This window comes from Enhydra lutris, unplaced genomic scaffold, assembly GCF_002288905.1.
Source record: "Enhydra lutris kenyoni isolate GAN:26980312 unplaced genomic scaffold, ASM228890v2 scaffoldscaffold64, whole genome shotgun sequence".
NCBI classification, from domain to species: domain Eukaryota; kingdom Metazoa; phylum Chordata; class Mammalia; order Carnivora; family Mustelidae; genus Enhydra; species Enhydra lutris.
The window spans coordinates 1,427,626-1,441,601 of NW_019154148.1; the positions used below are offsets into that span (position 1 = coordinate 1,427,626).

General features: G+C 37.0%; 1 protein-coding gene across 1 annotated transcript in view; it reads right to left on the bottom strand.

Moving 5' to 3' along the window:
* LOC111158891 (hydroxysteroid 17-beta dehydrogenase 4) overlaps positions 1-13,976 on the bottom strand; it is an 88,978-nt gene that overhangs the window by 55,920 nt on the left and 19,082 nt on the right. The window contains exons 3-8 of the mRNA XM_022521191.1: positions 12,404-12,514; positions 10,420-10,479; positions 9,017-9,038; positions 8,860-8,906; positions 6,576-6,660; positions 5,324-5,511 (exon numbers count right to left, since the gene is read on the bottom strand). Coding sequence (XP_022376899.1) covers positions 5,324-5,511; positions 6,576-6,660; positions 8,860-8,906; positions 9,017-9,038; positions 10,420-10,479; positions 12,404-12,514 — 513 coding nt within the window. The remainder of the gene's footprint in view (positions 1-5,323; positions 5,512-6,575; positions 6,661-8,859; positions 8,907-9,016; positions 9,039-10,419; positions 10,480-12,403; positions 12,515-13,976) is intronic.

Below are 13,976 nucleotides of genomic sequence, written 5' to 3' on the forward strand. Positions count from 1 at the left end.
AAAAGTATGTTCCACATACGTGGGAAAATATATTTGCAAAATACATGCCTACAAAATAACAGAGTAAGAATTCCTACATATTAATAAGAAAAAGACAATAATTCAATAGTAAAATGGCCCAAAAAACTTGTCCTAGCACTTCACACAAGAATATGTCTGGCCAGTGAGTAGGCATATTGGAAATTAGTAACAGAAAGAGATACCATTTTATACTCAGTAGATTGGGATATACTGACAATGCCAAGATCTGGACAAGACTAAGGTGCAGGAAAAGGGTTAACTCAACAGGCCTGAGTTGCTCATACTCTGCAGACTCCCAAGAAAGGTCAGTCTTCAGGACTGGCCCTTGGCCAGTTCCTAGGAGATCAGCTCTAAGGTTTCTGACTAATGAGAGTATGCCTGAATCTTTGGGCCATGTTGAACTAGTTTGATCAGTTTATGCCAATAATGTGACTTATGAGGAAGCCTATTTCTGCTCCATGGGGCTGGAGTCTAAGTGGCCAAGGTAAGTCACACAGGAGCTTCATGCTGACATTACTGACCTCCAATAAAAAGCCTGAACACCAACGCTCAGGCGAACTTCCCTGGTTGGCAACATTTACACCTTTCTTCAAACATCACTGCTGGGAGAATAAGGTGCATTTGGGACATGTAGAAGCTTGGAGCTGATTTCTCCTGAAAGTCACCGCATGTGTCTTTCCCCTTTGCAGATTTTAATCTGTATCCTTTCACTATAAAAACCGTAACTGTGAGCTTAACAGCTTTGTCTGAGTTCTATAACTTCCCTAGAGAATCAAGCCTGAGCATAATCTTAGAGACCCTAACCCAAGCAGAGATCAGTGAGAACTCTATAATCTCTCGTGGATGTTAAACTGGTTGAACCCATGTGAAAATAACAGCATTAGCTTAAGTTCAGCATTTGCACATTCTGCAACTCAGCAATTTTCCTTTTAGGTACACACCCCAGAAAAATTCTTGCTCATGTGATGCAGGACATATGTACAAGAATGGCAACACTGTTCAAAAAAAGCAAATAAATTATAAACAATTAAGATGTCCATTAATAAGAACTAGATAAATTCACACTGTGGACTATTAGAGAGCAGTAAAAATGAATGACCTACAGCCGTACGTATCATAAATTAGTATCAAAAATTTAACACTGCATGGGAAAAAAGAGGAATCCACAAAAGAAAAATAGATTATGTTACAATATTGTGAGAATCAAAAACAAGCAAGCCAAACGATAAAGTACTTAGCCATGTATTTATTACTCTTTCAATAAAGGATAAGGGAAAAGAAAACCACACATTTTCCTTTTCTCTTTTTTAAGATTTTATTTATTTATTTGACAGGCAGAGATCACAAGTACGCAGAGAGGCAGGCAGAGAGAGAGGAGGAAGCAGGCTCCCCGCTGAGCAGAGAGCCCGATGCAGGGCTCGATCCCAGGACCCCGGGATCATGATCTGAGCCAAAGGCAGAGGCTTTAACCCACTGAGCCACCCAGGTGCCCCAAACCACACATTTTCTTTCAGTGTTACCTCTTGGGGGAGTTAACGGGGTAAGGATGAAGAGATAAAAGATAGATGCAAGTTATCTGTAATGCTCTAGTTTGGGGGTGAGAGCTAATCTTCAAATGACCACAATGCTCCCCATCTCCTCTTATTCACCCCTTTTTTGTAGTTCCCTCCCACAGTGTACCAGAGCTGGTCTGTATGACCAGTAGGAGAGGAGAGAAGTGATAGTATATCACTTCTAAAATTAAAGTTGTGAAAGACACCGCAACTTCTGTCTTGGCGGCTGTTACTCTCTTTTTCAAATTATTAGCTCTGAGGGGTGCCTGGGTAGCTCAGTCGTTAAGCCTCTGCCTTCAGCTTGGGTGATGGTCCTGGGATCGAGCCCCGCATCAGGCTCTCTGCTCAGCACGAAGCCTGCTTCTCCCTCTCCCTCTCCCACTCCCCTGCTTGTGTTCCCTCTCTCACTGTGTCCCTCTCCATCAGATAAATAAATTAAAAATCTTTAAAAAAAAAAAAAAAAAGTATTAGCTCTTGGGGAAGCCAGCTGCCATATAGCAAGAGCAGTCCTATAGAGAAGCCACAGCTGAGAAACTGAGGCCTCAAGAGAACAGCTAGTAAAGAACGGAGGCCACTCATGCTTGGAAGCAGATCCTCCAGACCAGCCATGCTTTCCTACTACTGGAGTCCCATCAAACATCTTCATCAAAACCTCACCAGAGACCCACAACTTCCCAGGTAAGCCACTCCAGATTCCTGACCCCAGAAACTCTGGGAGATAATAAATGTCTGTTGTCTTAACCTGCTAAGTGTTGGAATAATTTATTACACAACAATAAATAATATGCTTGGAAAGGTATTCATGGATATTTACTTATGACTATTTTATTTCATGTAAAAAACACATAAGTTATATGGATTACTTTGATTTATCAAATATATCTCAAAGGGGGGAAATGAAGTTGCAAATGTCTCCATACATTAATTATAATAGCAGGTTCTTTAACAAATGATTCTTTTGATAGCCTGTAAATGGGTATTCAAGAGGAAGATAAGAAAAACTCTGGGGCAAAGTCAATTTTCAGCTTTCTTAAACTATAAAAGAGTAAATAAAAATCAAAATTAAAAAACAGCAAAAATTTACAATCTGAAGGATCTTTTAAAAACAATCTACAACAACTCTCTTACTTTACAGAAAACAAAACGGGTTCAGAAACATTGTTAGTTGTCTAAAGTAGATTTCATTTTTCCAAATTCTTTTACAAGAATATGGTGGGCATAAAGGACACTACATTAAACATTTCCCTAACATCTCTAGAGGTAGAGAACTGTTCAAATAAATGGAAGCTACATTCTCAATAAAAAAAAAAAAAAAAAAAAAAAAAATTTAAATCCCAAAGTTTTCAGTATTTTCTTGAAAACCTACTGCTTCCCAAAGAGTGTACAACCCATGGCAAAAAAAATGACAAGGTAGAAATCTAGCAAAAGAATGAACACAAAATTTCAAAGTGTTTATCTCTTGGTATGAAGCAGAGGGGTAGAACAGAGGGTACAAAGTTAGAGTGCCAAGTTATCAGTAAGGCTCCAATGCCAGGAGTAGGTAGCAAGTTCATGACAATCCATTATATTTTTATGCTTTTCTTACTCCCAGTAACATTGTGAAGTATTAAACAGTAACACTGTCTTGCATATATATATATATAGTATTCTACTTAAAAGGAGAAAAGATGAATTGTAACTGCCCTTCATATAATTTGTTTTTTTAACAAGAATTACCATGATATGAATATGAAAAAATAGAGCTTTTAAAAATAAGGGATTTTTAGAAATGGCCTTGATGACAAGGAAAAAAAAAATGAGATCTCTGGTTCAAATAGTTTTTCTGCATTAAAGCAAACTGGTCAGGCACAACAGCTCTTAGCAAAGGCTAGCAAATATATACTTGGTATTATAAATCCCAAGTTCTAAAATGAACGTTAGCTCAAATGTGAAAAGTAAAAAGTACTACAAACAAGTATTTGTTCCATGAAAAAGCTAATATTAAAATAATTCTAGTCATAAATTTTTTAAAGATTTTACTTATTTATTTGAGAGAGAGCAAGAGAGAGAGGGCTGAATGGCAGAGGGAGAAGCAGACTCCCTGCTGAGGAGGGAGCCCAACATGAGACTCAATCCAGGACTCCAGGATCATGACCTGTGCCAAAGGCAGATGCTTAACCAACTGAGCCACCCAAGAGCCCCTCCATTCATAAACTGTACTGCACCATTTCAGAGAAACAACTCTTAAAATATTATGAAGATTTTCCTTTTAGCAATGTTAAAAACCAGAAATATTTAAAAACCATATGGTTGGGGCACCTTGGTGGCTCAAATAGTTAAGCGTCCACCTTTGGCTCAGGTCATGATTTCCAGATCCTGGGATTAAGCCTGGCTTCAGGCTCCCAGCTCAGCAGGGATTCTGCTTCTCCCTCTCCCTCTGCCTTTCTCCCTGCTTATGCTCTCTCTGTCTCTATCTCTCAAATGAATAAAATCTTTAAACAACAACAACAACATATTTTTCCACTACTCAAGTATTCTGTGTATTATATAACAGTATAAGCACAGGCTCTCAATCATACACTTACATTTTACATTCTGAAAGAACAAAGTTGGAAGACTCACATTACCTGACTTCAAGACTTACTATATAAATAGAGTTATCAAAACCATTGGTAAAAGGACAGGCACAGAGATCAGTGGAGCAGAACACATTATTCAGAAACAAACCACACCTATGTGGTCAACTGATTTACTACAAATGGGCAAAGACAACCCAAACCAAGAATGAATACTAGTTTATAGGACAAATGAACTAGTTCCTTCAACAAATAAATGGCTCATCTTTAAAGAAAAAACTAGTATATTAAATAATATAAGAACTCTAGTAACAAAATGCCTGTGGACTTTATCTGGATCCCTGTGGAATAAGGCAACACAAAAAAGATACCTTTTCGTAAACTATAATGTTAATTTGGTATTAGGTGAAGTTAATGTGTACAGCCAAAAGCTAGAAGCAACTAAGATGTTTCTCATTCAGTGAATCAATAAATAAATTGTGGTCCCTCCAGACCAGGGAATACTATTCAATGATAAAGAGAAATGAACCTCAGTCCTACCCGACATCTGAGAAGAGGGGAGGATGAAGAGGTGAAGCATGGGGATTGTCAGGGCAATGAAACAACTCTATATAAATAAATTCTGTATATGACGGTGGATACAGAACATTGTATGTTTGTGAAAACCCATGCAACTATACAATACACAGAATGAGCCCTAATGGAAACTATGAACTTTGATTAACAATAATGGATCAATACTGGTTCATCAGTTATAACAAACGTAGGGCACTAATGCAAGTTGTTAATAAGAAGGAAAACTATCTTTACCATTCTGCCCAATTCTTCCATAAACCTAAAACACAGATCTAAAAAATAGTCTATTAATTTAAAAAAATAATTATCACTATAAAATGGTCAAAATGCTATTACTTCATTCCATTAAAAAAAAAAAAGATATATATATGTATTTATGTGTACCTACACAGAGAAAAAGAATGAAAGTATATTTCTGTGTGGCAGAACTGTGGGTCATTTAAAATTTTTTTCCTTTGTGCTTTTCTAAAGTTTCCATAATGAACACAATGATACATAATGCTTTTTGAAAAGGTAAGATAAATAACTTTTTAAACTATTCAGAAAATTAAATACTTCTGCAAAGCTCACTCCACGTAGATTTGTGGCTACGAGCACTGAAAAATCTAAGCTACTTACCTTCAGGCATAACGTTTTGGGTCATCCGTGATCCAGCAGCAGGGGCAATAGTGTTACAATGAATGTTGTTTTTCTGGCCTTCAATTGCAAGGGTATTTGAAAGGCCCAAAAGACCCAGCTTTGCTGCACTATAACTGGCCTGGCCGAAGTTGCCATATATTCCTGAAGCTGAGGCAGTCATGATAATCCTAAAAGGAAGATCAATCTCTCAAAATCTCTTTTCCATGTTTTGATAACACAGCAACTCTAAGCCTTTTATTTTCTTTTTCTGTATATTACACCCATCAAAGGAAATTCTGTATACTGTCAGGTTCCTACAGTCATGATTCATATATGCAAAATAATATTAATAATAGAAGTAATCTCTCAAAATTCAACTACAAGATTTAACTGTTTTAAAAAGAATCCCTGATTAAGACCAAATGAATTCAAGTATAAGAATCTATATTCATTAGCTACTGAAAACAGCAATAAATACCTATAAACATAAAGTGAAAATGTGTAAGTTAAGGTTATGGTAAGAAACATTAGAAAAATCAGTTCTAATGCTTTAGTTTTCATTACTTTGCCCCTCTCTTTCTGGATAATATTAAATGCCTCATATCAAAACAATACCACCTCCAAAATGTGAGCCCATCTCACCCTATTTAGTAGACCAAGTAAAATAATTTGGATCATTTATTTTCAGAAACTGAGAATCAGGAGAAGCTAGAACTGTCCAACAGGAACAGGTATCACAAACAATTTCCTCTAGTAAATGTGTGTGAAATCCAGGTTAACAGAAAAGAGCCAGCCAGAGTCCACAGAGCCACCTCGTGGCTCTGCCATGTTCCTAGTCACTCGCACAGACACAGACACAGTCCTACAGCTCCCAAACAGTTTCTAAAGACCAACTCATGTCAGACCAGTACCAGCGAGCTAAACACAGCACTCCTCTCTCCTCAGCTGGTCAGTGGACACAGTATCACTATACTTTGGTTAGAGAATGAAGTACAGTTGAATCCTCACCATTTGTATACTGCTAGACTATCAAAATGAAAAGTGGGACGTGAAAAGAAATATAAAGTTGGCCGGCTCAGCTAATTCTTAACCAAATGACACCAATTTAATGAGAGGGTACATGCCAAGAGTATAAGTCTGCTTATGTCTGAAGAGATCTTCTTCAATGCCAAAGCACTTACCTTTCCCTGTTCACAAGGACCCATGCGCTGCATTCCCGACCCCCACCCCCGAGAGTCACACACGACTCTACCTTCCAAACTTCTGTTTCTTCATATGATCCCAAGCTGCCCGGGTCACTTGGAACGAGCCTCGCAAATGGACTCTATGGATTATATCTAAAACAGTAAATTATTTTTATTAGATACTTTGTCAAAAATTAGAAAGGCATGTCTCAGAATGAACATAAGCAATGATTTATTTATACAAAGATGTTTATTTTATACCAGCATTCAAGATCAACTACTGTCATATCGCTCCCTAAGTAAGCATTTTTGCTTGTGTCCCAAGTATGTAACCAATCAACAGTTCATACCCATTCTCCCTACAATTTATGATAAAATTACTATAATCCCTGTACACATCTAAATACAATGCCATCTTTAATTTATGCTCACTTCCTATAAAAATCCACTAATTCAAACATCTAAGAATTTTACACATATATCTGGGACCAACACAAACATTAGTTAAAGTGTAATGTATGCAACTGTTGAATCACAATGCTGTGCACATGGAAATAACAAAACATTGTATGTCAACTATACTCCAATAATGAAAATTTTAACAAAACAAATAAATTTTTTAAAAAGCATAAGCACATCCTACACAGTTCACTGTCCAAAAATGTTTGCCAATTGCTATTTCCCTATACCCATATTTTTACCAGGGTAAATTGCAAATGAGTTGGGGCAGAAGGGATCAGAAAATGGAGGAAGAGAGGGAGAAAGGTCAGTGGGGAGAGAGAGAGGCCCATCTGTTCTTAGAGATGTCCATCTAATGAACAGACAATTTGGGGAATGATTCAGATAGACAACTCTAGATTTAATTTTACTCTTCTAATTATCAAGTTTTGGGTTTTGTTTTTTTTTTTAAGATTCTATTTATTTGTCAGAGAGAGAACACAAGAAGGGGGAACAGTAGGCCCAGGGAGAAGCAGGCTCCCCGATGAGCAGGGAGCCTGAGGTGGGACTCGGTCCCAGGACCCTGAGATCATGACCCAAGCCGTAGGCTGACGCTTACCCAACTGAGCCACCCAGGTGTCCCTAATTATCAAGTTTTTAACCATTCTTAAAACTTTGATACTATTTATTTATTTTTGTTTCAGCCTGAAACCTCAACAAATGTTTCCATGGGTGTATTAGAATAATAATGTAAAAGTGACAAAAGGAACTTAAAAAAAGAAAAAGAAAAAAAAGGGAAGGGTCGCCAAGGGGTTAGGAGTGGCGAGCTTAGGATGAACGGAGAGGAGGAAAAGGCCCACTGTCGCCCCCCCACCCAGAGCAGAAAAGAAATCAACAACGTAAGCCCCTTTGGCCAACAAATCCTATCTTTCTCAGCTTCTTCCTTTACTCAGTGGTTAAATCGGAAAGAGGAAATAAAAGCCCTTCTTTGCTTAATTCTCAATCACAAAGATGCTTTGCTTCTTCCCAAAGAACTGGGGCATGCACCCCAGAAGCATGCTTCAACAACAGTGATATAATTTACCTTAGTTCGTGTGCCTCCTGCACTTCTAGCCCCCAGTTTGTTTTAGTTCTGATGGCCAATGAAAAGTGAAGGCACAAAGGGCACCTGGATGGATCAGCCAGGTAAGCGTCTGCCTTCAGCTCAGATCATGATGCCAGGGTCCTAGGACCAAGCCCAGCATCGGGCTCCCCACTCAGCGGGGAGTCTGCTTCTTCCTCTCCCTTTGCCCCTCCCCCCAAGTTGTGCTCTTTCTCTTTCTCTCAAATAAATAAAATCTTAAAAAAAGAAGAAAGGAAAGGTATGAAGAACAAACAGAAAAAAAAAGTGATTTGTTATTTAAACCCAATCTTTCCAATGTGCCATTCCTAATGCGATTTTCCCCTACTCACTAGAAGCTTCAAAATTACATCTAGGACCCCACCCCCCACCTCCAGTTCTCAGATCTTGAACATTTTCAGGGCCCCAGACTCCCTTCCATATCCTGCTCTTGTTCTTGAAATAAGATTCACACCAGTAGCCAAGCATGTGGAAGACAAGTTAATACAGCTGGAAAAAGCTAACAACTTCTCAAGAAGAAAAAAAGGAAAATGAATGAAAGACACAAAATCTTTCTGCCAAATGACTTAAAAAGTTTTCATTTATCAAATGTTCAAAAGAAAATATAGGAAATATAGGAAAATGACTTGTGGTCATTTTCAGTTGTAAAGCTTATTCATCACGTTCGTCATCCACATTAGCAAAAGTAAAAGTAGGTAGGAGCAGGTTTTTCCTTAAATGTATAAATGTCTCAAATATTAAAACACTAAATGGATAAGTATGCTCCACAGAGACAAATGTTACAAACAACTTACCCCAGTCTTCATCACTTATTCTACCAAAAGAACTGTCCCTCAGAATTCTAAAAACAATGATATTACATAGGTTAGGGGGAGGAAGAGTATCCACTTTTTAATAAAATCAAAAACTTCGCATGCACATTATTCTCGAAATGAAAAAAGAAATACTCACCCAGCATTGTTGACCACAATATCTACAATATAAAAAAAATCCAAGTCACAAACATAAAAACAAGTGTATTAATTTGCAATGGCTTACAGCTCGTATTTCTTTCAAAATTGGGCTTTTTCTCCCCACATGGAAAAGTAAATAATAGTAGCAGAAGAGTGCTATCAAAACAGAATTTTGTACCTATAGAAAAACAAAACAAAAAACAAAGAAAAAACCTGCTTCACAAGTATCTCACCATGTCAGAGCTTTCCTCTCAAACTTTCATATGTAAATGTTTCCACCTCCACCTTCTGACAAAATTCTATCAGCTTACAGAATTAATTGTTGCCCAAGTCTTAGGTTCTTAGCAGTCAATGGTAACCACAAGTCATCCTCATTTAACCTCAGGATTCACTCAGAACAGTAAAAGTTTAAAAGATTTTTCTTTGCCACTCAAGGGTCAAAATTCCAAAAAGGAAACAATTAGAGTTAGAAACTGATGGCCTATCTTAATACATAATTGCATTCTCATTATTAAAAAAAAAAAAAAAAAGGAATCACTTTTTAAGGCTCAACCATCATCTTGAGGCTGTTCTCACCCTGTTAACTTCACATCTTTGTGGCCTCTATCCCTCTGTCAAATTGTACATCGACAAACCCCTTAAGCTCAACCCAACATAACAAGAAAAACAAATCTACTAGACCAAAAAAAAGAGAAAAAGAAAAAAAAGGCAGAGGGAGCACATCTGAATTACAAAAATTAATGTTTTCCAGAATGTAAAGATGCTGGACTTTTCCATAGTTTCCACATTGAGGGAATGTTTCCCTGAAGTAATTCAATAAACTTTTACTAAAAATTAAAAAAAAAATTTTTTTACTAAGAATGTGTGGAACTAAACCAGGAAGATTATCTAGAGAGGGACAAACTCAATGACGCATTTGAAACCCTTCTCAAAAATAAAGATTTTTATTACATATACTTCATCTTATTAGTTAATTCACAAAGCTTTGAATCCTTATGATCCAAATCATAATTATCTAAAAGATTCCATAGGGTCCTCTATTGCCAAAATGTTTATTTTATAAACACATTTGGGGTAGAATTAAGTTTTCACAAATAAGAAACTGAGAAAATGCTCACAATTTTTTAGGAGTTTTTAAATCCAAAAAACTATGAAACAAACTCAACACATTTTTGCATTAAAAAATGCCACCTGGAGCCTATTGGGAAATAAGGTAGGGTGTGTAAAATAATTAATTTGTAAAAGCAATTGAAAAACTTAGCTATATAAATAACTATAGATAAATAAATAAAACCTTGGTTATAAAGAGAAGGAATTTTTTATAAACAAAAGAAAAATCAAAAAATTTGATTAAGAAAGTAGAAGCTGCTCTGTTAGTACATTAACACAAAGAAACATCACCTATTCTTCCAAAAGCTTCTAGTGCTGCCCTCACAATCTTCTCTCCCGCTTCCACTGAATCTGGAGGAAAGGAAAATTAGCACAAAACATCAGTACTATCCCTCTCAAATAACTCCTAAATTCTGGATCAGAGCACATGACAGACACTATTCACTCAACAGAATTCATTTCCCCAAAAACAAATATATATTACAGGCATGTAACAAATTAAAATACAGATGATCTAATGTTACAAAGGAAATGCAGCTCCTAAAACAATTCTTTAACCCACCAAAAAGAAAAAAAAAAAAATGGAGGGGAATAAAAAAATTTTTGGCCAATACTATCTAAAACAACACTGTCTTATACAAATTTCTGTGAGGATGGAAATGTCTTATTTCCGTAGTAATACTGTAGCCACTATCCACGTGTGGCTACTGAGCCCTTGAAATGTGGCTAGTATGAAAAACAAAGTGAGTATTTAACTGTTTAAATTGTATTTAATTTTCAATAGTCACAGAGGCACTCCCTCTACAAGATGCAAATCAGAACTGAGAAGGCGGTACATGTTTAATTTGAAAAAGCAGGCTCAAAGCTCAATAACTATATATGGAAACAAACCTACTATTTGTACATCACTAAGTACAAAAAGCAAAGCTCAACAAAATAGAGTGGCTTTCTTCTTTTCTGCTCATCAGCCTAGGGAGAGAGCTCACGTCCCCAGAGTTGTGTATCAAATGGCCAGGTATCAACATCCCACTGTCTCTCTCTCTATTCTCTGCAATCCCTGTGGAGGAGCCAGGAAATATATTCCCTTCCCTGAGATCCACAGAGATCTGACAAAACAGGCACCCAGCTCAAGAAGGGAGAAGCAGGAGAAGGCTGCATATGCAGGCAAATCTTGGGAGCAGAGTACGGATGAGAGACCTTTGAGCGGTGAGAACCAGACAAGGCCATCCCCAGTTTTCCTAACGTGCAGGTGCCCAGCCCTTGCCATGGTTATGCAAGCCTCTAATTCTCCGTGTGAAAACCCTCCACACCTGGAGATTTGCAGGGCCTTGTTTTCCCACCTGCATCCTGACTGATTGATACTGGTTGTATACCAGCACTGCGGGAAGAGGCAAGGGAGAGAGTCTGGAATTTTTCTCATTATAAAATAGATTTTTTTAAACTCCAGAATTTAAAAAAAAAAAAAGTTGAAAACATTTTTGTAGATCCTCAGTGAGAAAAGAAGACACTAAAATATCTGTCTCATTATTCCATAGAACACTTAAAACAAATCATATCCTATTTCCCTTCCTTTAAAATTTCAAAATCAAGAGACTGGCAATCTAATTTTACCTCTGGCTAATAAAAACAATCTAATTTACAGAAAAGTCAATAAGCACTCGCTTTTTAAAGTAAATCTGTTCGAGAAGGTTCCTTACAGATACTATTAGAGTCAATACATCAAATGCTGTTTGCCTGGTGGCTTTAATGCCTAACTTTGACTCTTACATTTTTATAAAGGAAAGAAAGTCACATATAGCAATGATTACTTGTGCAAAATGGAACTTAGTGTTTGGATACCAGAAAGTAGGCATTTTTCTTCCTATGCTATATTACTACACGAATTTTTCTAAAACAATTCTTAAAAGAAAAATCTAATGTCATTCTGTAGAAATAACCTAAAACCTTTTAGCTAAAATGGGTCTTTCAAAACAAAAGCATATTCCTACCCACATCATTAATAATTTACTGATTTTATCATGTGCTTATTAATAAAAATGTTAAATAAACAATATGCTGAAAGTTAAGACTCGTGAAATAATCTACATCAAAGGTTTTTAAAAGCCTCATATCTTATATAAAATAGATAGCCAAACAGTTGTGGCTGACTCAGAATAAATCTAATCTCATAATCACACTGGAATGATGAGACATTTGCTCAATGATTATTAATGTGAGCAACAGCGTGAATTGAAGGAAAAGGCAAAAAACAGCATAGTGCTTTCAAGTATCATACCATAGTTGGCCACGGCTTTTCCACCTTTACTTCTTATTTCTTCAACAACCTTATCAGCAGCGGCTAAGGAACCTTTACTCGATCCCTTCATGTCCCCTCCTAGGTCATTCACTGCAATGCAAAAACAAACAAGAACTCATTTTTAAACCTCAAAATACAAACTGGAAATAAAATGCCACTTTGAGTTTATCTCTTCTGTCACCTCCTCCATTCCTTCCCACTCTACCCCTGTCTTCTGTAACATGCCAAGAGATAACATACTTTCAACCATGCTTCTTTGTTTCTAGGAGAGAGATAAAGCAGCAAAAATATTTAAACGCAGGTTCAGCTCATGAGATTTTAAACTTTGCAATGCTTTTCCTTTCTTTGAAAAGAAAAAGAACATGATTCAACCCACTTTGAGCAAAAAAGAATACTCATAAAACATACTGTATCAGGGTCTACCATGAAAGAAGTAAACATTTGTTAAAAGAGATCAGAAACATATACAGAAGTCATAGGTGTTCGGCCTCTAATTGGTATCATGACTCCACTGTTTGGTGTTTAACAACTGACCATACTCACCGCATAAGATCTCGCTGTATCCAACTGTACAAACACTGATCAAGCATTTACTATTTGTAAGGAAACTGTACTACTGGGGCACCTGGGTGGCTCAGTGGGTTAAAGCCTCTGCCTACACCTCAGGTCATGATCCCAGCGTCCTGGGATCGAGCCCCGAATCGGGCTCTCTGCTCAGCGGGGAGCCTGCTTCCTCCTCTCTCTCTCTCTCTCTCTCTGCTTGCCTCTCTGCCTTCTTGTGATCTCTGTCAAATAAATAAATAAAATCTTAAAAAAAAAAAAAAAAGGAAACTGTACTACAGAGGGACACTAAAATGTAGGAGGATGGCACTGGTCCTTAAAGGCTTTCTCATCTACTGAACATTGAGTATGGGTTGGCTAGAGTAATACAAAATTTGCAACAAGTACATAAAGACCAACAGAACTAAATAATGGGGACAAATAAAGTTAGTGTATGTCACAATTTAAGGTAAAATTTACAAAATAACATGCTAAAACTACTAAGAAGATCCACAGATCAATTCCAAATAACTTGAAAAAAAATTACATAAAAACGCTTCAGATAAATAATTTACATTGCAAAATGAACTTTTTTTTTTAAGATTTTATTTATTTACTTGACAGAGATCACAAGTAGGCAGAGACAGACAGAGAGAGAGGAAGAAGCAGGCTCCCCGCTGAGCAGAGAGCCTGATGCGGGACTCGATCCCAGGACCCTGAGATCATGGCCTGAGCCGAAGGCAGAGGCTTAACCCACTAAGCCACCCAGGCACCTGCAAAATGAACATTTTGTAATAACATAATTACATAAGTCTAGAGGAACAACAACAACAAAAAAATCAATAAATGGCAAGGTGATATACTAAAATTTAAAGCCTTTTAATATTACCAAACATGGTTGCCACATCTGGGGTAAAAAACAAGATTTTTTTTTTCTTTTAAAGAATGTCTCTCTCTCTCTCTTTCTTTTTTTTTTTTTATTTATTTATTTGTCAGAGAGAGAGGGGGGGGG